Source organism: Lissotriton helveticus, chromosome 1_1, assembly GCF_964261635.1.
Source record: "Lissotriton helveticus chromosome 1_1, aLisHel1.1, whole genome shotgun sequence".
Lineage (NCBI taxonomy): Eukaryota > Metazoa > Chordata > Amphibia > Caudata > Salamandridae > Lissotriton > Lissotriton helveticus.
The window spans coordinates 1,127,184,301-1,127,208,209 of record NC_136057.1 but is presented as its reverse complement, the minus strand read 5'-3'; the positions used below and the strand labels follow the sequence as shown (position 1 = coordinate 1,127,208,209).

General features: G+C 41.0%; 1 protein-coding gene across 1 annotated transcript in view; it reads right to left on the bottom strand.

The window, feature by feature from the left end:
• OTOGL (otogelin like) overlaps positions 1 to 23,909 on the bottom strand; it is a 1,067,300-nt gene that overhangs the window by 913,534 nt on the left and 129,857 nt on the right. The window contains exons 10-11 of the mRNA XM_078649280.1: positions 17,384 to 17,509; positions 11,222 to 11,330 (exon numbers count right to left, since the gene is read on the bottom strand). Of these exons, the coding sequence (XP_078505406.1) occupies positions 11,222 to 11,330; positions 17,384 to 17,509 (235 nt within the window). The remainder of the gene's footprint in view (positions 1 to 11,221; positions 11,331 to 17,383; positions 17,510 to 23,909) is intronic.

Here is a 23,909-nt window from a genome sequence, read left to right as displayed (position 1 = left end):
CCCAGTAAAATGGACGGGACAAGATGATCAGAGGCATTGTACAAAGGTCACTTTAATACCATTTGTGCTATAAACTGGTACAGTGGGGCTTTTCCATACCTGTACACAGTCATTGCGAGTTTCCACATCAGGAATGGAGAATACCCGGGCCAAATCTGAGTTTCAGTGCAGATTCACACACATTATTTCCCATTTTTAACAGGATTTTTACCGAGACATTCACTATGTGACATTCCCTAGAGCAATATTTACCATCCACGGCATACCTGTGGAGCTCATATTCTCAAATCACATGGCAATTCCTGTTACCAGCTGGGTTGGCATTACCTGGGTGGTCCATAAGAATGTCCCTGTGTTTTTTTTTACTGGTGCAGTTTTACCTCCGTTAGAAATTGGGTTGATGGTTGAGTGCGGTAAAACCCTACTGAAGCAGCAACCACAATCATTGTCAGGGTGAGGCACAAGCAAACTCCAAACTAACCTGGGCTCAACCCTGTGGTAGCTTGTCACAGAGCAATCAGGCTTAGCTTAGAGGCAACGTAAAAAGTTATTTATGTAGCACTACAAACAGTAATAAAAAGAAAACACATCACAAGGAAATTCCCACACCAGATTATATAAATAGAGTACATTTTAATAAATAAAGAAGTTCAAAATGACAAAAATCCAATCAATAGAACCGGAGATACCCAATATAAAAAGTTTTCAATGAAAACAGGGCCAAAAAGCACAAAGCGTTGATGAGAGATTTGCGATGTAAGGGCTTCTATTGAGAATACTTTGCACAGCAGCGGTTCTGATGCTAGCTACGATTTCAATGCAGGGTCATTGTGTTGAGAGACTTCTTCCAGCAGAGGCGATGTGTCGGATCTCCTTGGGATTGTGCCGCGCAGCAGATATGATGTGTCAGTTCTGCTGGATCCATAGGTGGGCTGGCAGAGCAGCTTCAGACCCACTTTCAAGGGTCCAGGACTGGAGGGCACTACTTGGCACAGTAGGAATCACAGATGGCAGAGTCCAGGTGCTGGCTTCAAGGTTGTTGGATCCTTTAGTCCCAGAGGCACAAGTCAGGAGGCAAGCCAACTAGCCGTGGAGTCACTTTGGAGTCCTTGGATCAACATATGCAGGCCCCATTCTTCTCAATCAGGCAAGAGGGCAACAGGCAGCAGGTCAGCACAGCAGGGCAGCAGTCATTCAGAGCAGCTGTCAAGTAGAGTGGCAGCCCTTTAAGCAGCACAGCAGTCCCTCTTCCTAGCAGAGTATTGGCAGGTGCAGAAGTGTACTGAAGAGGTCGGGTCTGAGGTCCAATATTCTTACCCATGCCCTCCAATGAAGTGGGAGAAGCTTCTAGAGGTTTCTCTCTGAAGTGCACAAGTTTCCTGCCTTCCCTGCCCTGGCTCCAGGCTAATTACAGTGGGCATGCAGTCCTTCATGTGGAGGCAGGACACAGCCTATACATGTGTATGTGGGGCTGTGTCCATCTCCGCCCTCCTATCCTCCAAGTGAGGGCCCATCAAGGCATACCCAAGTTCTCAATTGTGCGTGGCTGTCTAGGAGGAAAGCCTAACTGTCCGCTATACACAGTTATGTGACCCAGATACAGGCTGCAGGCACTAAATGGCGAAGGTAGGAAAGTTAAACACAATGTAGCCCTACCTCAATCAACACACCATCTACTTTTTGACCATAACACGGGTAAGTGACCGCAGTGTCTGTTTCTATACCCTGGGTGTGTGTATTCACACTCCCCCTTAGGCTGGGATGTCTCAGTAAATCAACAAAAACCAATTAAAACCACAGGTCAACGTATACTAGAAAAAGTGTGAAGGGTAGAGAGAGTACCTCATGGCCGTAACACCCGAGGGGGTTGCCGGTTTAGCAATATCCAGTATACCCACTTCTCACCATCGGTCACTCTCTCTACGTGAAGTAAGTGATGTACACACAAATATTCTAGTACACACAGTGAGAATAGTAACAAATTAACACAAACAACACAGTGAGTGAAGTTAAACAATACTGTGACAACATGTATACATACTCAGACCCCAAAACAACCAACAGGTAAGTAAAAACTGGAAAGGTCTTGCTGGCAGTCTCCTTTCTTTATTCTGATGCTGCAAGACCCTCCATTAAAAAATGGTTAAATATATACCATATCCTTTCCTTTTCAAGCCAACATGTTTCGTTGCTATAGATTCAGCAACTTCATCAGGGCGTAAAAGGGGTTCACTATTCTCGAACTTCACGTCAAATTTTGATTGAACAAGGACCTGTGTGAAAATAAAAAAACCTGAGCATTGCACTGATTGTGCTAAAATGCTGCACCTCTACAGCGAGAGAGTGCCGTTCCAGACATCAAAAGTTACTCGCACGAGCCTGAATAAAAATTCCTTATTTACCTTATGGTTGCCTAGCCATTATGTACCGGCAACCATCAAATCAACACCGTGTCACGTGATCACGTGTCTCGCAGTGACTCGTCGTGGTAAGAGCCACCTATGTTGGAATAAAAATATATAGACAGTATGCAGACTGGCCAGTTTGTCTACAGATGGCAATCATCATAGCTACATTACTAATTCTCTCATACAATATTGTCTGCCCAGAAACCCTCCTGTAGAAGTGACAACACCACTCGGGTTTGTAATGGTTTAAATGATTTAAAATGATGTCTCCCCCTCTCGGAGGCTCTATAATCAGCTCACCCCCGAAATTGCTGTTAAATCGTATGGGTACATTACAACTGCCAAGCCAAACATTTCAGCATTATAATTCCTGACACAATTACGGCATCGCCGTTCCCTTTGGCACTAGCGCATACTACACGCACCACCCGTTAATGCTTCAAGAACCACCGATAACACATCAGTTCCCAAATACCGCCTTACTGGTGCCGATTCCCTCCGGCGCTTCCGACGATCCTCACCCTGTGATCCGGGGAGGACCAGGAAGTAACCCGGGGCGGTGGCTCCGCCCCCGTGCCTGCGTGACATAACGCAACGCGGTGCGGCCATTTTGAAATGGGTCTCCTCATTACCACGAACTACACAGTTCTAGAGTCAAATAGAATATTCAGGTTTAATGACAAAATGTGAGGGACATATTTCATTTGGGTATTCGTTATTTTATATCATTTTGTGATATTCCATATTTAGATAGAATTTATTGTGATGTGATCACAGCACAGTGCGGCCATCTTGGAAAGGGTTTATATGAAGTGGCTAACTCCAACCTATTGGAATGTACAATGCAGACATCGATTTATATGTGTAATCACAACCAGAATATCAAAGTTAAAGCAAGTTGCAGGAAAGAGGATCACTATTCATTGATCATTATTGAAAGGCATCATGTGATGTTCAATATTGAAAAAAAAATAACACGTCACTATGGAAAGGCATCATGTGATGTTCAATATTGAAAAAATAACATGTCACTATGTGATACTGCGGGAAAACGACCTAGCGTGTTACATGCAGATCTTGAAAGCAAGTAAAAAAGTGTTTACAAAGTGTAACCAGCTGAGTGTGTACGGATGGTTATCCATGATATAGGAGGTAACCCAAAGTTGTCACCGCCTACTAACTTTGTTCCACTCAATATTTTCGTTTCATCCCTCCTGATCTGCTTTTTCTAAGAAAATCCATTTCGCCTCTTTCCTTGCCAGAAAACTAAAACTTTAAAATGGAGTGTCCTTGAAAAAGTGGTAGGGGACACACACAATCTGGATAGCATTCTGGCAAGAAAAGGGGCGAAATGGATTTTCTTAAAAAAAGCAGATCAGGAGGGATTAAACGAAAATATTGAGTGGAACAAAGTTAGTAGGCGGTGACAACTTTGGGTTACCTCCTATATCATGGATAGCCATCCGTACACACTCAGCTGGTTACACTTTGTAAACACTTTTTTACTTGCTTTCAAGATCTGCATGTAACACGCTAGGTCGTTTTCCCGCAGTATCACATAGTGACATGTTATTTTTTCAATATTGAACATCACATGATGCCTTTCCATAGTGACGTGTTATTTTTTCAATATTGAACATCACATGATGCCTTTCAATAATGATCAATGAATAGTGATCCTCTTTCCTGCAACTTGCTTTAACTTTGATATTCTGGTTGTGATTACACATATATATCGATGTCTGCATTGTACATTCCAATAGGTTGGAGTTAGCCACTTCATATAAACCCTTTCCAAGATGGCCGCACTGTGCTGTGATCACATCACAATAAATTCTATCTAAATATGGAATATCACAAAATGATTTAAAATAACGAATACCCAAATGAAATATGTTCCTCACATTTTGTCATTAAACCTGAATATTCTATTTGACTCTAGAACTGTGTATTTCGTGGTAATGAGGAGACCCATTTCAAAATGGCCGCACCGCATTGCGTTACGTCACGCAGGCACAGGGGCGGAGCCACCGCCCCGGGTTACTTCCTGGTCCTCCCCGGATCACCGGGTGAGGATCGTCGGAAGCGCCGGAGGGACTCGGCACCAGTAAGGCGGTATTTGGGAACTGATGTGTTATCGGTGGTTCTTGAAGCATTAACGGGTGGTGCGAGTAGTATGCGCTAGTGCCAAAGGGAACGGCGATGCCGTAATTGTGTCAGGAATTATAATGCTGAAATGTTTGGCTTGGCAGTTGTAATGTACCCATACGATTTAACAGCAATTTCGGGGGTGAGTTGATTATAGAGCCTCCGAGAGGGGGAGACGGCATTTTAAATCATTTAAACCATTACAAACCCGAGTGGTGTTGCCACTTCTACAGGAGGGTTTCTGGGCAGACATTATTGTATGAGAGAATTAGTAATGTAGCTATGATGATTGCCATCTGTAGACAAACTGGCCAGTCTGCATACTGTCTATATATTTTTATTCCAACATAGGTGGCTCTTACCGGGACGAGTCACTGCGAGACACGTGATCACGTGACACGGTGTCGATTTGATGGTTGCCGGTACATAATGGCTGGGCAACCATAAGGTAAATAAGGAATTTTTATTCAGGCTCGTGCGAGTAACTTGGGACATCTGGAACTGCACTCTCTTGCTGTAGAGGTGCAGCATTTTAGCACAATCACTGCAATGCTCAGGTTTTTTTATTTTCACACAGGTCCTTGTTCAATCAAAATTTGACGTGAAGTTCGAGAATAGTGAACCCCTTTTACCGCCCTGATGAAGTTGCTGAATCTATAGCAACAAAACATGTTGGCTTGAAAAGGAAAGGATATGGTATATATTTAACCATTTTTTAATGGAGGGTCTTGCAGCATCAGAATAAAGAAAGGAGACTGCCAGCAAGACCTTTCCAGTTTTTACTTTCCTGTTGGTTGTTTTGGGGTCTGAGTATGTATACATGTTGTCACAGTATTGTTTAAATTCACTCACTGTGTTGTTTGTGTTAATTTGTTACTATTCTCACTGTGTGTACTAGAATATTTGTGTGTACATCACTTACTTCACGTAGAGAGAGTGACCGATGATGAGAAGTGGGTATACCGGATATTGCTAAATCGGCAACCCCCTCGGGTGTTACGACCGTGAGGTACTCTCTCTACCCTTCACACTTTTCTAGTACACGTTGACCTGTGATTTTAATTGGTTTTTGTTGATTTACTGAGACATCCCGGCCTAAGGGGGAGTGTGAATACACACACCCAGGGTATAGAAACAGACACTGCGGTCACTTACCCGTGTTATGGTCAAAAAGTAGATGGTGTGTTGATTGAGGTAGGGCTACATTGTGTTTAACTGTGATTGAGTGGGGGGGCAACCTTACCTCTTATCCCCCTATACCCCTTGAGATTAGTGAAGGTAGGAAAGTGCCAACTTTCTAAAAGTGTCATTTTCTAATGTGGGTTTCCCCATACAATTCCAAAGAACCAAACATGAACTGGTTACCTGTTCCCATTTGGGAGTTACAGCTCATTAAATGTAATATGTAGAAAACAATGTTTTTATTTAGGAATTTTTCACTACCAGGACGTGTAAAACTTAAACGTACATGTCTAACGTTTTAAATACATTGCACACTGCCCTCTGGGCTGTCCGGGGCCTAAACTAGAGATGACTTAGATGTTAGAAAAAGGAAGATTTGAGCCTGGCAAAAGGTTTATTTTGCAAGGTCGAAATGGCAGCATAATACTGCACATACAGGCTGCAATGGCAGACCTGAGACATGTTTAAAGTGCTACTTAGGTGGGTGCAGGCCCACTACTAGCATTTAATCTACAGACCATGGGCACAGGTAGGGTACATTTCTAGAGACATACAAGTAAATTAGATATGCCAATTGGATAAAAGCCAATATTACCACATGTTCAGGAGAGAGCACATGCACTTAAGGACTGGTTAGCAATAATAAAGGGCAGAGAGTCCTACGGTCAGCAAAAACGAAGTCTGCAAAGCAGGAGGGTTGAAGGCAAAAGTTAGAGAGGAAACCATGCCAAGGATGGCAGGTCTAACAGACCCCATTACACATTTTACATATCAGAATGGAAAATAGCATGTACCTGCTATTTTACACCATGAAAAATGCATGTTTTAGCCCATGCAATTCATAAGGGAGACTGGAGGAACTTGTGCAGGGAACACCCAGATAGTCAGGAAAATATTATTGTCAACTCAGAATGTAAACAGGTTTGAACACTGCTTGCTCAGAATCTAACAAACTGTCAAGGCCTGGATGCTGAGAAGATCTATTGAGTTTCCCTCTTAACTGCACAAGGAAAGGGTGACTCCTCCCAGTAGTCTCAGTGCTACTGGCACAGGAAATATGCGTGTAAGCCGTCAGATGCCTTCTCAAGACGGTTGGGGTTAGGAGAAAAACCCACAAAAGTGAAAAAACCTCCTTGGAAATCTTGTAGCTATTCATTGAAGATGAAGATTTATACTCAACAAGTCACCAAATTCACACTGACATTAGGAAGGAGAAAAAGCAGAGAAGGCATTTCAGACGTAGAAACAACCAGAAAATCAAACTGTTGGAAACAAAGATCTGGGACGAAAATGGAAGTGAGTGGGAATAGAATGTTATGGAAAGTAATGGAACAAATACATTGCTATGCATCATCTTCTCATAGTTGTCTCCATTATACATGATTTAAACAGGAAGTCGCATAACAGGTCAAATCTCTACTTAATCTTAGGTTGTTACCTCAAATAATATCCTATTTACAGACCACCATCTTGGGGAGGACTAGTTCTCAGGGTTGCTCATGCCTGTTTTCAGAAAGTAATGGAATTTGTTTGGTAAAAAAAGAAGTCCAAGTTTAACATCCTTCATAACGTCCTGAATTTCAGAGTCCTACCACCACTCTCACGGACCACTCCTTTAGGTGACCTTGAACACAGAGATGCTGGAATGATCCAGCATTGTGAATATACAACTTTCAGGAATTAAATGGTCGTCATTAGAAGGAGCTCTTTCTCCATTTTTGAATAGTCACAGCCTCACAGGTAAATCCTTGACACTGCTCTTAGCCTGCATGTAACATAAACTTGGATTGAGACTGTTTGTATTGTGTGAAATGGATCACATTGAATATGGGTCTGGATTGCCCAATAAGTTTCACCCAGTTTAGAAAAACAGGTGCCCCTGTATACAAGAGTACTTGCCTAGCGCAGGGAAAAATCTAATTATTTAGAAACATACTTGAGCAAGAAACAAGTAACGTAAATTTTCAGGCACACCTTATTTAGATTGACATGTGATAGACAATCTGTCTAGAATTCATCTAATGACTAAAGAAACTTCTAATATTTTCATCAGAAAATCATTTTAAATATTTTATGTACATTATTTAAAGATGTAAAATTGTAAACAACATAATAGAATATTTACATAAACAGAGTCCTAAATATTAATCAATTCATAAGATAAATCACAAATGCATTTGATGGACTAGTTATTTGATCAAACAGTCCATATAATCATGTTCAGTCTACAAATAATTGATACATATGACTGAAAAAAAAGATACTGATTCATTGAAACCTAATACACTATTATATATTAGAATTATTTTTAACAGCAGATTTATAGAGCACGAACTCGACTCCGAAGGTATTGGAGCGCTTTACATGAGCACCAGTAACGTTACACAAGGACACATTCATTTATTTGGTAAGCACAGGGAGATTAAGTGATTTGCCCTGAATTACAGGATGTGGAGTTGACCACGAGGCTTGAACCTTGGTTTCCCAGCCCCAAATTCGGCAATCTACCCGTAAGACCACATCCTCTCCCCAATAAATTGTAGACAGATTGTCTATCACATGTCAATCTAAATAAGGTATGGCTGCACATTTACATTACATGTTTCTTGCTCACGTATGTTTCTAAATAACCAATAAGCTGCACCTACATTTCTCTACCATTTTATATTTTTACAATTCATTAATGTTACTTTTTTTCATTGAGTTCGGGGTTTCTGTTGTTTTTTGTATTTTTCTGTCTTAGCGTATACTTTTTTTCAATGGAGATGTTTACATTGTCACATTTTATGCTTTAACTGTTTCTATTGAAAGTTATTATATTTTGGATGTTGTTCTGCACTAGGGACTCTCGCTTCGAAGACTTATCTGAAGAATAAGACCATGCAAAAAAAGTTACATGGAAACTGTTATGTTCTAATAAACATAGATTTCAGAACATCAGATTCCATTACGGGATTTAATGGAGTATTTGCTAGACTGTTAGTTCTAAAGAGAAGCAGTCAACAGTGTGTGTGTGTGGGTGCGTGTGTGTGAGTGTGTGTGTGTGTTTATGGCTATATCTTATACGCTCTTTTGTGTGTGAAATGCCACCGAAAATACATAAAGATTTAGCTATTTAGAGAGTGAGAGAGAATGCATAGTGGGTAACTGTATTATTGTCCAATATTGCCTCTAGGGGTTCTGATGACATCATAAGCTACAAATTCAAAGGCCTTGTAGTTTTTAGCTATCATCAGCAACCCTATTATGTATTTTTTATTTTACATGCTTCTTTTGCGGTAGTTAGCTTGAGAAAGCTGAAGACATTAGGTTTCTGATTTCTCTAATGATGTAGCTATAAATCTGTTATTGACATCCTCTCTAGTAAGAGATGAAATCTTTTTTTTTATAATCAGCAGTTTTGGAGCTACTGTTTTTTTCAAAGTACAGAAAATATTTTAATTGGTTCTGTATGTTATTTTATAAAATAATAGAGGATCTCTTGTTCTGCAATAGTAGAGTTAAGATACTGTGAGTGTTTTTTTGTGGTGAAGATTAGTAGCGATCACATGACAGTGGTGGTATTATACTGCATGACTATGTTTGTATATAATTGTCAATGCAATGCAGTAGGAGGATAAACATGGTGGATTTTCAATGCTGAGATAGCAGACATGTGGTACTGACATATTGGGTGTCTCCCTCTATATTGTATCTTGTACATTAGTTTAGATTTGTTGCGCCATAACTTTATAACGTTCTATGTTTATTGTTATAAAAATAAAATTAGGATTCTAAGTGTGTTAAAGTATAAAAGGAGAGATACATTTCGGTATTACTGGTTACATTGTTCTTATATGGTGCATTCCTAGGGATATTTTGTGGATTAATAATTCTACCACAGGCAATATACTTAGTAAACATTATTCTATTTAATAATATTTTTCTTAAAAGAGAGTAATTGTGGCATAGTATGATGTCATGAGTGATATCAATAATGTAATTGGCTGTTTCATTACTGATGTCATTAATGTTGCCATTTTATATGCCATCAGTGATGTAATGTATTAGATCATACATGTATTAGGTCATACGTTACATAAAAATGGGGTAACCCAACAACAACTCAAAAGTCATGGGTAGCTTGTGATGTGCAACAACAGTTGTCCAATTGGAGTAGAAAGGACTAAACCTATCAGCTTATCCTACTCTCAAGTAACAAAACCTGGCTTCTCAACCTTGGGGTAGGGGGTAAGATATATTTATTTCCATACAGCAAAGTGTATATATCAATACTTATCACACAGAAGGAAGTAAATGCATGAAAATGTTCTAAATCTGCAAATTTAGCAGTATAAGTACATCACTTTTAACACTTTTTACATTTGATTGCTCCAGACAGAGAAAAAGGTAGTGCTCAAAAAGTAGCACCTGTGGGAGAAATCTAATAGAGAACGAAAGGAAGAAATCACAAATACATCAATACCAATATAGTGAAGCCTGTCAGTTACAATTATGTTACAACATGAATGTGATTTCATTGAGAAAAGGTAAGTGTTTCAATCATAATTGCCCATTGGTGGACCAACTAGCTAATCCCGGCTTGGTAAAATGTCGACCTTTCAACCCTGCGAAAGGGAAAGGGTCCAATTGCAGCCTGACCAGCGGGTCTTCATCAGGACTCTGTAACAGAAAAGAGGGGAGCAACCTGCAATGTTAAGTACTCCTGTGAGGAAACTGCAGAAAATGCTCCAATGGCGAGGGCCAGCCAGCACCTCATCTACAGGGGAACTAATCAGGTCCCTTAAGGAAAAAAGACCCTGGATAAAGGTTGAATTACTGTGTTCACAACAGTTGTCCCCGTGGGTCTACGTGAAAATACAGCATAGGTCTATATGCTCAAGTAGTGTAGATGGGGTATTTCTTTTTAAATTAATCCCTCAAGCTCTACGTTTGCGATCTGATATCTCTCTAAACTTCACCTGGACGCAGCTCGATGTATTAGGGCATGAGCAGTGCACGGTGGGTAAGCAATTTATGGTTAGTTTACCTTACCATAACTAGTGAATTTCAGAGCTTTTTAGGTTTTATTTCTGACCATAGCGTCCGCTTAACTGTGGGTATTGCAGTAGATTTCTGAGGATTCTATTAAACATAGTTTATATTATTTAATAGTTGTTCTAATTATTACTTCGCTTTAATTGTTTTCTAAGTGAATTTCTGGGATTTATTTTAAACATGTTATAATATGTTCAAGATGTTCTTACCATAACTTCACAATGACTCTGTTTTTAGTAAAATTCTGAGGTTTGGTTAAACATAAGATGTAATATTTTACATGTGTTTTAATCATAACGTCCCTAAACTGCTGTGTTTTCAGTGAAACTCTGGGATTTTTCAGCATGTATTTTATGTGATGAAATCATAACTAAATAGAAATAGTAAATCTGCAAAGGGGATTCTTGAAAGGAATATGAAAAAGATTACAAATTATGGTCACTTACCACACACTGCATTCCTGCTCAATCTTAGATCCCACTGGATAGGCTGTTCCATGATAGATACAGGGGCAACGAGCTACAGGAACACATGTTCCATTGTCCATTATAAGTCCTATTTCAAAGGAAAAGCAACATAAATTAGAACTCATTGTGGAAGAGTGTATACTCTTCTATAATTACAAACTTATTTATAGCTCTTCAAATATATTCTAACATAATGCATAGAGAATTCTAAATCCATATTTTGCATTAATGTTGACATCCTTTACGAAAACTTCAGCAAATTTTACCTTGCCTAATGTGATATAAGTATACTTAAACTTGCACTGTTTGTTGAAGCTTGGTACATGAGTATACAGTTTAGAGGTATTTGATCAATGTAAATATGGAACTGCCCTAAAGAAAACTTTTTGGCACAAACTGCTCATAAACCTTTTTAGGGCAACTGTGCATTTCAAAATGGTTACAATTGATCCAGCTGTTTCCAGGAAAGCACTTATATGTGATCAAGATTTATCTTTGAGTCAATCATGAGTGAAGATCATCCGTGAAACATCACAAACTAGGAGGCTGCCGAAGTATGAATGAACACAAGTGGGCAAACAGACAAGAGGACATACAGACATATATCGAGGAACAAACAGAATACACATCTGCATATTATTCGGAAAACTTACCAAATCCAAATGATGCACTACTTCCATACCAACAAAATGTGCTTCTCTGCAATTTCATATTATTATCCGATGCTTACTAAATACACCTCTGTAATGCATTTTGACCCACACACATGATTACTGGTCACCAGATGCAACACATTCCGCAAGTTCAGTACACATACACAAAATATACATACAGCAAAATAGACATAATATATAACTAAACAGATGAGCGAACACACAAATGTCCCTGCACACGAACTGGACAAAAGCCTTGATGAACCATAAACCCAATGCATTTATATGATGCAGAGGTTCAGTTTAGATAGTATGTTTATATTTGACTTCGAAATAGTTCGCAAAGAAGTGTTGAAAATATTTGTTTATGTAGAACGAATATGCTAATATACCACTAATAAATATCTAGGGGTCCACATATTTAGAACTGAGGAAGAACTGCTGAAAGGGAACAGAACTGCGGCACTGACCTCCCTCAGGCACTCCATTAAATTATGACCAACCCTTCTTATTTTATTCATGGGAAGAATATTTCTCTCTGACATTCTGTTCCCATGAATTATGTTTTTCTTCCCCCCTAAGCCAATATGAATTCCTGGCGGGGGTCCACAAAATTGATGGGATAGTTAGAGACCTAATATGGGCAAAGGACAGACACAGGATATCACAGGCCAAGCTTACTCTCCCAGTGGATGAGGAAGAAATGCCTGTCCCATACCTTGACCTTTACTATCTGGCTGCACAGCTATAATGTGCATACAACAAGCGAGTCACCCCAGCGGACCAATGTTTCCACTTCCCCCCTCCCCTGGCACCACCTACACCACATAAAGACACAAGGCAGATAGTTGGTCTTCACAACGTAGTCATTTATTACCTTACAGTCAGGTACCCTTTTCTTGTTCATTGACTTAAAAACACTTGGCCATTTTATTCAGGCATATGTAAAACCAAACAACACACATGGTAGCCAGACGAGGTAGGTTCCAAAGGCTACATTTAAGCATAAATTGTATTTACATTCCGTACATGGCCTTAGCCATCAGGATCTCAGTGCACATACTTCATTAATGAATCTCCCTGTGCTCGCTGTGCCAGCAGGCTCCAACTTGCACTGTTTTATCAGTAATGATTTCTGTCCTCTAACCCAGAGGCACTACCATCAGTGCACTGCTTAACGCATTGGCTCCACCGGGGTTCCGGAATACTGGATACGCCCCCCCAAACATCTCTAAACACGCACACAGGCAACTCTGGTACAGCAGGAGAGTCCAGGACCACCAGCAGCTCAGTCCCCCCTCCCGCCAGCCCAGAGCCCCCATTGAATGCTCGCCCTGTTCCAGGGTCAGACAGTCCAGGCCAAAGGAGTTCACACCATTTCTCTTGCCCGGGACCCCACAAATCTTGTCTTTATTTTTAGGGATGGGTGGGTGGGTAACTTGCCGCTGGTCTGCTGCCACCTTCGGAGCTACTGAAGAGGACAAAAGAGGGCTTCCCCATCTCCTCCACCGCTTTTATCTCTGTGCTGGGGGGCCTATGGGGGGGCCACCTGCACACCTTGATGATGTCAGCCAGGGCCGCCCGTGACTCACCTTGCCGCAGGGCGCTCCCTGCCCCCGCCTAATAGACAAGAAGAACGGACTGGCTCCCACCCGAGATGCCACTAAGGGTGCCACACCCCTAAGTGCGGGTGGCGCAGGTCAAAATAGTCAGTTAGATGGAGAGCTAATTATCAAAATGCCTCAGAGGATGGGAGCCTGTGACCGCCCCCACAGCCCACTCTTACACAATTGATACTTAGCCCTTTCATGAAATCTAATATGGGAAACAAAGGCAAACTGATAAAGACACTTTGTTATGTCTAGACGAAGGCCCTACTGAGAACACATATGCATGTGAAATTCCTTTACATTCACTCAGATTGTTACTGCATCAAGGCAAGGCCCTACAGAGAACACATATGCATGTGAAATTCCTTTACATTCACCCAGATTGTTACTGCATCAAGGGAATTGACTATGGATTTCGGGATTGGAAGGAGAAGAGCGTTCTTATCCGATTTCTATGCAGGAGGCAATATTACTGAACTTCAGGAACTAAATTGAGATTGTGAGATTTCAGGAAGGCATTTTTTGATGTCGGGCTCTAGTGGTGGTAATATGCAAATAGTGGGAAATTAGTACAACAGTGACTCTAGTGCTTCTTGAACTGGACTTGGTACAATGGACAGTGAAGCAGCTGTAAAAATGATATGTGGCTTCATAGCAATGCAGGCACCATAATCTCGAGGTCAGGGCCTTCTGCAGAGAAAGTTTTTAAAAAGCACACATGTGTATTTGTCAGACCTTTTACCACGGTCATTCCTTTTACATACCTTCTTTTATTTACCATTCTCATTACTTTTTACCCCGCTCATTTCTTTTACCTCTCTAATTCATTTTACCATGCTCATTTTTTCTACTACGCTCATTCCTTTTACCATTCTTATTCCTTTTACCACGCTCATTACTTTTACCATTCTCGTTCCTTTTATCATCCTCATTCTTTTTAGCATGATTGTTGGACTTGGCCCTTTTTGCAGGGTCATCCCTAAACTTCCATCCACCTAGCCTTTTTTCTAACATGGTGTTGGTGGCTTTAGGACTCTGGGCACTTTAACACTGGTTAGCAGTGCACGGTGCATGTGCTCTCTGCCCTCCATAGGCTAACATTGGGAACCCCCCCCTTATGGGATAACTCCTAAATAAAAAAAAATAAGTATGGCATGTTTGGTATGTGTGGAATGGAAATGACAAATGCTGCGCAGAGGTGTGCGCAGATTTATTTTTACTATTTTAGGAATGCCACTTTTAGAAGTTGGCCTTTCTGTGTGCGGTGTGCCTGCCTGCATGCCTGTTTCTAAGAAGTGACCGGGGCTGGTGAGGAGTGGGTGGCTCCAGAGTGGGCAGGGGGAGGCAGGGTCAGGCTGAATGGGAGATCTGCAATTGGAGCAGTGAGAGGAGAAATCCCCTGTCCCTAAATAGGTCTTTGCTTGCCCTGTGTAATGCTAGCTCCGCCACCTTCTAACACCCCTCCCAGTGCCAGTTGGGACTGGAACTTCCAGGACCCTTCCAGAAGCTTCTGCCCCCTTGTAGACGCAGGGCAGAAAGGTGTATAAATACAGGGGCTGTGACCCCATGTGAGTGTTGTGCTTGTGCTGACTTGAAGGGGACACTCTGCCAGGAGGAACTGCGACCGGACCCGGCGTGCTGGCCCCTGTGCCCAACTTATCCCTCTACCTTCTGCTGGAGCCAGGAGAAACTCTGTTGGAGTGAAGACTGCTGCGCCGGGAAGATTGCCACTTTGATGAGTATGACTGTTCCCAGGAACTGCTACTTCATTTTTGTTGAGCTACGCTACTGCCTACTGATCTTGCCCAACATTGACTCTGGTCTCCTGCTTCCTAGCAGCTCGTGGGCACTATCTTTTGGTCCCTGAAGGTGAGGAACGTCTGTCCCCTGCAGCGCAGAGCTGCCCAAGCGTCCTGGGGGAATCCCAGATTGGGGATCCCCCTGCACTGCATTTTTACTGTGCCTTCATGTTGCCTGAAGAGCGGGTGCCCACCCCGCATTTTGCAGCCTCCCGCCGGTGCCCCACACCACATACATGCCTTTAAACACAGTTGGAGCCCACCCCGCATTTCTTCGGTAATAGCGCATGCCCACCCCACATGGGCACACTTTTTACAGTAAAGCGGGAGCCCACCCCGCTTTTATGCTGCTTTTTGGTGGGTGCCCACCCTGCCTCTTGAAATCACCTGAAATCACCGCCACGGACAAGGAGAGCAAAGTGTCACACCCTCCGCGATCGTGCGGCGACCAGGAAGTCAGGCATGGTCGTGCCTGATGGTGGGTGTGGTCAATAAACGGAAGCAGAGCATGTCGGAAGCCAAGAGAAGCTGGGCTGCATGGAGGAGGGAGCACGGGAGCCTGCCATGCCTCCCAGGGCGTCCTGGTGAAGTCCCATTGGGAAAATAGGCTCACTTGAAGCTCACATTGGTCACAGCTGCACCGCAGGAGCGGGCATCTGCAACGTTGGGCATTTTCAACTTTTGAGTCCCAGAAGGGAGGCTCCCACTTGCCAGTGCTTGTTTTTTGACACAGCTGCACCACAAAAGCGGGCAGCGGCAATGATGGGCAAAACTATTTTGAGAGTCCCAGAGTAGGGGCTCAACATGCACGGTAGTGCCAGTACTTGTCCTTACCGCTGCACCACAAGGGCGTGGGCAGCTACAGCGAGGGGCATGGTTGTTTTACATATTCCGGTGGGCACTACGATAGAATGGGGGTAATGTTAGTGCACTGCTAATTATGGTCATTCTAATTGGAGTGTGCATAAGGTATTTATGCTGGCGCTTGCCAAATTTGGTTTATGCCCCATGATTGTGGTATTATGTATTGTGATGACTGATGCTGATTAGATGTCTAACGTACTTATAACGATTCATGCATAAGGTGATTTATGCCTCATGAGTGTTGCATAATGCATTTTTTATGCCTAATGAGGTTGCATTTGTGCTTATGCCTAATGTATTGAGGAATGTGTTTTACGCCTAATGAGATGCATGATGTTTAGCACGCCTAAAGTGATTTATGCCTAATGCTAACATGATGTATGCCTATCGTGATATAGTGCTAGATTTATTCTTCTACCAGTAGCTACTGGCAGTTATTACTGGTTGTTTTATACTTAATACATGTACTTTAGTGATGGTTCTGGCAGCGACCCGATTGGCGCTACCCTGTACATAATCCCCTATAAATAATGTCCTGGTGTCTGCAGGCACAGTGTATATATCTGTGATTCTATTGTGTTTTTATAATACAAAGGCTATTTTTATATAACCTTGCGTGGAGTCTCTTTTGTAGTGTGCCTAGCTTGTCGCCGCTGTGTGTGTGTGCAAATGCGTTACACATTGCCTCTGGAATGGGATAAGCCTGACTGCTCGTGCCAAGCTACCAAGGGGGTGAGCAGGGGTAATCCTCAGGGTGTAGCTCCCTCGCCCTGACTAGAACGGGAGTTCCTGCCTGTCTCTCGAGCACGCCCCAGCTACCTGGAATCGGCGCTTCTAACAATGCTTACCTATGGAGCGCAGACAGATTAAGCACCACCTGTTCCACCGAGAAACCTCATTAGTGGATCACAACAAGCAAAACAAAAAACAAACATTAGCATCTACCCGGCCTCACTACGCTTGTGTTGGTTAAAACAAAGTTATTTTTATTGGGTCTTTTTTTATATAAAGATACACTTTAAAAAACAAAATGCTTCTCCGCACTCCATGCGTCATGCCGCATAAACTCGCCCAGGCTTCTAAAGAGTACTATGGCCTAAAATCCATCTTCAGATTTCTATAGGGAGCAGCAAACTGAAATGCATTACCCTCAGATTGATAAAACGTCAATTGCCTCTCTGAAACATGATTGTGGAGGCTGAAAGGTATGCTCACCGTCGGGGCAGTAACAGCCGTCGAGGCAGTGAAGGTTGCTCCCTAGACACTCCTTTTCAAACGTGCACGTCGGTGGGCAGCAGCTAATGCAATCTCGATGAACAAACCGGTCTTCACATTTTTCACCTGCAATATTTACAAATAGCAGTCAAAACAAAGGGATGCATTTGTTGGTAAATCACTGCATGCCCATGCACAAAGGTCACAATCTGAAGTTAAAAAGTATTCTGTTGTCGGTCAGTTATTTACCGCAATAATTAATATGGAAATTAAGGTGAACAACCTTTACAACGAAACTTTTACAACGCACTACCTTTACAACGCAACTTTTACAACGCAAACTATTACAACGCATTGCTCTGGGGGGCGCTCTAGGATAGGGAATAGGTTAATTTACTATCCAATAACCTTCCCTAGTGTCCACTGGGACTGGAGTTGGAATAGTAAATTAAACTATTCACTATCCAGCACCCCAAAGCACTATGCGTTGGACTGCGTTGTAATACGTACGTTGTAAAGGCATGCGATGTAAATGCATGCGATGTAAATGCATGCGTTGTAATGTCATACATCCAGAAATTAAAATCCTTGCAATGTTGCTACATCTTGTTTATCAGTATCAATGTACCAATTGTTCCAAATATTTTATACATCTAAGCCAATAGAGAAAACATTGAATATATGAGTACATTGTACATATCTGAGGCCCAACATGATATAAGCGTGACAGGCACAATGTCTGATATCGATGAATAACGATTAGACAGATAGATGGAAGACTGATCAAAAGTCATCATAAGGCATATATCCCGAAGCACATCATACAAACGTAGTATTATAAGTACATATAACATAATTGTGCGTAATAATGGGGAATTGTACAGAGTCCTAATAGCTAAAATAATCAGACCATAAGATATGTTGAAGGCACGAGAAGTCCTGTCAAATGAGACAGCGGGGAGGGGTCTGTTGGGCCAACCGGGTGAAGCTTATAAAGCAGCAGGAGAAAAGAGAAAAGATGGGGAAGAATGAAGCAAGGGGGGAGGGGTAATAGAGGGGATATACGCCATGAGGAGACATATGTTAAGTCGGAAATGGGTAAGCCATCAATGTAGCATTTTAATGTCAAACTTGAGAGATGCGAAACTGACACAAGTACAGAGCTATAGAATTAACTTCAGAGTAACTCCCAGTGCCTGGTATAAGAGCAAGCAGGCAAATGATACTTATATGTATTTTTGTTCCTGGGACTGGAAAAACAGTCCCCATAATGTAGTTCTAAATGCTCTCCCAGAACAACACAAACACAATTGAACATCCATTTGAATACTGTGCTATGTTGTTCAGAGTACCAAAGTCCATATTTCTGCACTAATATGCTTAAAACACAGTGGTGTGGTCACAGATGCTGTGCAGTGGAAGCTCCAAGGACCGTTGCTGTGATGACCTTGGCCCCATGATTCTGGTAAATGAGTGACTGATCCTTTCACCAGATTTCTCTTGGCAGAGGTTGAACAAAAAGAGTTTCTCTCGAAGCAATAAGGGGCATCAACTTCACTGTGTGAGAGGAGGAACCATTCGGAGGAGGATCCTACACCCTACCTGGTCAGTGGATTCATGGTGGGGGTCGGAGGAGCCGACCTGTCTGGACTAGCATCCCGTCTGGAGACAACATAAAAATCAGGGCTGAAATGCTAAAGGAAGACACATCTTGCAATAGAATTGGCGGCTATGAGTGAAGTAAGGTTCTGGCACAAGACTGGACTCTGAGGTGGAAACAGGTGCTGGTAGATTCTTAAACATATGTTTATCTCCTCTTTGCTGTCACATAGCCTCAGGTAAGCGTGACACTACAGTATCATGTCTTCGGTGGTTTAGTAGGCTTTTGCCTCTCTGCTTTGTGTTAGGTGATCGGCAACTGCTAGTTATCACAAACAACAAATGATAGACAAAACAACCACTCTGCTATCAATTATGGGGTCTTCCTCAACCACTGCTAAACATATTTTGCCAGAAATCAAACTATGGACTGTGGAGGACGTTTGCTTCTGGCACCCAGTGTGATTGAATGTTACTGCACACTGTCTGTGTGTAGAATGAAGGAGATTTTCTTGCTTAAGGGGAGCTATGGGTTAGAGTAATGTGAAACTCAGATGGATGCAATTTGGCCTAAAAAAATATCTAAAATCCTAAATGAAATCACAATATCCCTCCCACAAGACTTCCATGTTTCTTTCTTCTGTTTCTACTGTAGGTCCTTTAGTAGAAACGAGGCGATTTGACAAATGCTGCAAATTCATTTGCGAACCCCTATAACAAATGGGCACAACTAGGCTTTTATGTTTTCATTTTCTATTTGTTGTGATTTCTGGTGGACATTTCTCTGTGTTTCCGAAGTACGCACAAAGCAATAGTTAGCAGTGTTTCATTTTTTGGTACTGTAACAATTCACAGAGATGGTGTTTTCCAGTGCTTAGAAACAATTGTAATTTTATTTAATTATTATCCGCTTTTATTTGTATTGACAATGTTTACTGTCTGATCTTGGTTTTATCTTGCCTTTCCTATTTTGAGGGGAGCAACATGTTGGCTACATGACCTTGAATGACAACGAACTGTGATTTTGTGTGGAAAAAACAGCTAATATAGTAAAACACTCATGACCCACATGAAATGTCTGGTCATTTGAGTACCTGACGCACATTTCCTTCTCAGCTGTTTCTGTGTTTTAAACATTTCAGGGACGGGCCTAATGGAATTTCTTTATATTTCTATTTTTTTATTTATTGAGTTTTATGACAGCAAGTAGTTAAAACAAAATCTCGTTCAAAAAAAGTACAAATAAATGAACATCAGCAGAACAGTATTTTTAACAATCGATACGATAGCCATATTATATCCAATTACAAATAGGTGCCCAGAGCTTTTGGCCAAATACTTTCTTTCTCTTTCCCTTTAAATTATATATCGCTTTCTCCAATTGATAAATGCTTAATAATTTGGTTTGCCATTGACGCAACGTGGGGGAGTCTGCGTCTAACCAATGAGAAGTTATGCAATATCTGAATACTGACATCGAGATAAACAAAAAGCCTTCTTCAGCAACTGTTTTGATAACAGTTTGATCACATTGAATGCCTAATATTACTAATTCAGCAGACAGTACCAGTGACATACTTAAAATGTTGTTTTAAAAAAATTGTATTTCATCAATAAATTGAGCTAATCTAATACAATGAAAAAACATTTGAATTGAATCTGCGCCGAGATACCCACATCTGTTACATTTGGTGCCTCTATTGGCTTTCCATTTCAATAACTTCGCAGGGGTGTAATACAAATCAAATATCCTCATAAAATGTTGGCTTGTAAGTGATCCATTACACAAGACCAAATTTGCCAGTTCTAATGACCTAGATATATCAACATTTTTCATTCCTAATTCTTTTTGCCATTTGTTTACAAACGCTTCTAGATTATCTTCAATTCGATTTAACATTGTCTGATAAATCACCCCAATTTTGGTTTTCTTCCTACAACATTCCAAAACATCAAATTCATTAATTTTACTGGTTTTAATAGATTTTTACTCTCTAAAAAACTGTGAATTTGAAGGTATTTAAAAAAGTCCCCTTTAGTGAGTCTATATTTTTGCTGCAGATGTGCATATGAAACAAGATATTTTTCCTGATCGAGGTCTCCTAATAAACACAGCTCGGATCTTTGCCAACGCTGCATCACAGAGTCTCTAAATATTGCTGGCAGCATTGGATTGTTAAGTAAAGGTGTATAATAATTTAATTATTCGCAGCAGCGAAACCTTTTCTTAAATTGTTTCCAGATTTGGTACACCGTAGAGATGATTTTAAATTTAATTTTTTTATAATAACTTGGTTCAATGAACCTAACTAAACATTGTCGCGCTTCTGCCCCAAGAACCATCTCATATATTGAAGGACAGATTGAATCATCTATAACAAAATCTTGGAAAATTAAAATGCCCATTAATCTTAACGATACTGCCCAATAGTACAACCGAAAATTTGGCATCCCCCAGCCTCCCCTTAATCTAGTAAGTGTACACCATTTAAGGGATCTTCTAGCTCTCCTGTACCCCCACAAAAACCTAGAAATAATCCTATCTAATTTAATAAAAAAAATAGAAGGAAACAGTAACGGTATAGTACGAAAAAAGTAAAGAAATTTGGGGAATATAATCATCTTCACTGCATTAGTACGACCATATAGGGATAGATGCAGGTTATTTAACCTTTCAAGGGTCCTAGTAGTAGAGGCGAGTAGAGGATCTAAATTAAGCCCAAGTATATTGTCTACCTTAGCAGATAATTTAACTCCTAGATATACAGCTATAGATGATAAAGCCACTCCATCCGGTATCCCGGCAGTAGAGTGAATCACTTGTGTTTTTGAGATATTTAATTTGTATCCCGAAAATTTCCCAAACTCGTGTGCTAATTCTACAATTTTAGGAAGTGCAATTTTTATACCTGAAGTTACAATCGCCACGTCGTCAGCATACGCAAATATTTTATACGTTTCTTGATGAATTTTGACAGGCGGAATGCCAGTTTCTTTAATAAGTCTTTGTAGATACGGTTCTATATATAAGGCGAACAACAAGGGGGAACAGGGACAACCTTGCCTTGTCCCCCTTGTGATCGACAGAGAAGCAGAAGTCTCATTACCCACCCTTATTACAGCTTTGGGATTAATATACATCCCTCGTATTGCTCTGATAAATTCAGCAGGAAAACCCTTCCAGACCAGCACAGACCATAGGAACCCCCAGTCGACCCTGTCGAATGCCTTTTCGGCATCCAACAGGGCCACACCAACTGGGGATCCCGTGGCCTGCGCCCAGTCCAGGAGAGTGATAACTCTCCTAACATGATCTGTTGTGTCCCTTTTTTTTAATAAAGCCATGTTGAATTTTAGAGACCAATTTAGGCATAATATCATTCATTCTGTTTGCTAAGATCTTTGAAAATATCTTACTGTCTGCAGTAATAAGAGAAATTGGTCTATATGACCCTAAATCCGTGGCTTCTTTTCCTTTCTTTTGGAATACAACTATAGTCGCCAGCGACCAAGAAGCAGGAGGATGACCTTGAAATGCCTGCTGAAAAATCTTAATGAGTTCTGGTTTGAGCATATTCCGAAAGGTCCGATAAAATTCCAAAGGAATATTGTCGGGTCCCATCGCTTTGCCCGAGGCTAACCCAAGGATAGCCATTTCGATTTCTTCCCATGTGACCGGGTCTGCTAACAGAGATTTTTTTATATCCGTGAGGGGAAGATTGTCCATATTCATTAAATAACTTGCTGCATTACTGTCGATACTAGTACCATCATTTGATTTGTTATAAAGTAATTGATAAAATTCACGAAAAGCATTCAATATACCTAATCTAGATACTTGAGTTGTTCCTTCTCAATCAATAATTTTAGTTATGTCGTTTAGAGCAGCTTTCTGCCTTAACCTTAGCTCCACAATTCTACCTGTTTGCTCATTCAATTCGTAACATTCCTTTTTGTATTGCTTGTGTTTCAGTGCAACCTGGTCAGTCAAAAATGAATATACGGTAGAGCGTTCACTAATCAAAAGACGTTGTGCCTCCTCAATATCCCGACCAGATTTAATGCTGTCAGCTAACTTTAATTCTGCCTGTATTATCTTCTCTAGTGCTAATTTAAACTCATTCTGTTTCTTTTTCCGATGAAAACTAGCATAACTCTTAGTTTCCCCGCTTATTACAGATTTGAAAGCGTCCCAAACAGTCTGAATAGAGGCAGTTTCATTATTAAATACAAAAAATTCATAGATAATTTTAGCCATGTGAGAGAGATAGTCTTGATTTAACAGCAAATCTCTTTGAAACGACCACTGCTTATTCCAAAGTCGATCCAGTGGAATTAGCGACAATTCTAATATCATAGGGTTGTGGTCAGAAACAACCTGTGGTAAGATATCAATATTAGTTTTCTCCAACAAAGTAGTAGAAATAAAAAAATTATCTAAACGAACTGACTTTAGGTGTGGAGCTGAAAAAAACGTGACACCGGGATCAGTAAGTCTTAATTTGTTCCACACATCTGTTAGCCCATTTCCTAATATTAGTTCCCTGAGGGCTCTAAAAGTCTTAATCTTTCGGCCTTTGTAGTTCCATGAATTCCTTATATCAAAATCTGCATCAATATGAATATTTAGGTCACCACAAAAAATGATCGGTTGAGGCCCGGTGGCCAGCTCTAAATTAATTACATTTAATGCTTCATTGTCGTCTAAATTCGGACCATATATAGAACAGACAGTATACTTCTTGCCTTCTATGACAACTTCGACTAGCCCCCATCTTCCCCATTTGTCAGCTAGAGTTCTAGTACATTTTCCAAGTTTTGGTTTCATAAGGATGGCAACTCCTCTCTTAACACCAGACTGCTTAGAGCAAATTAGAAGTTCCAGACCCAAATTTTTCAGTATGTTCCGCTTATCCCAAGAGACATG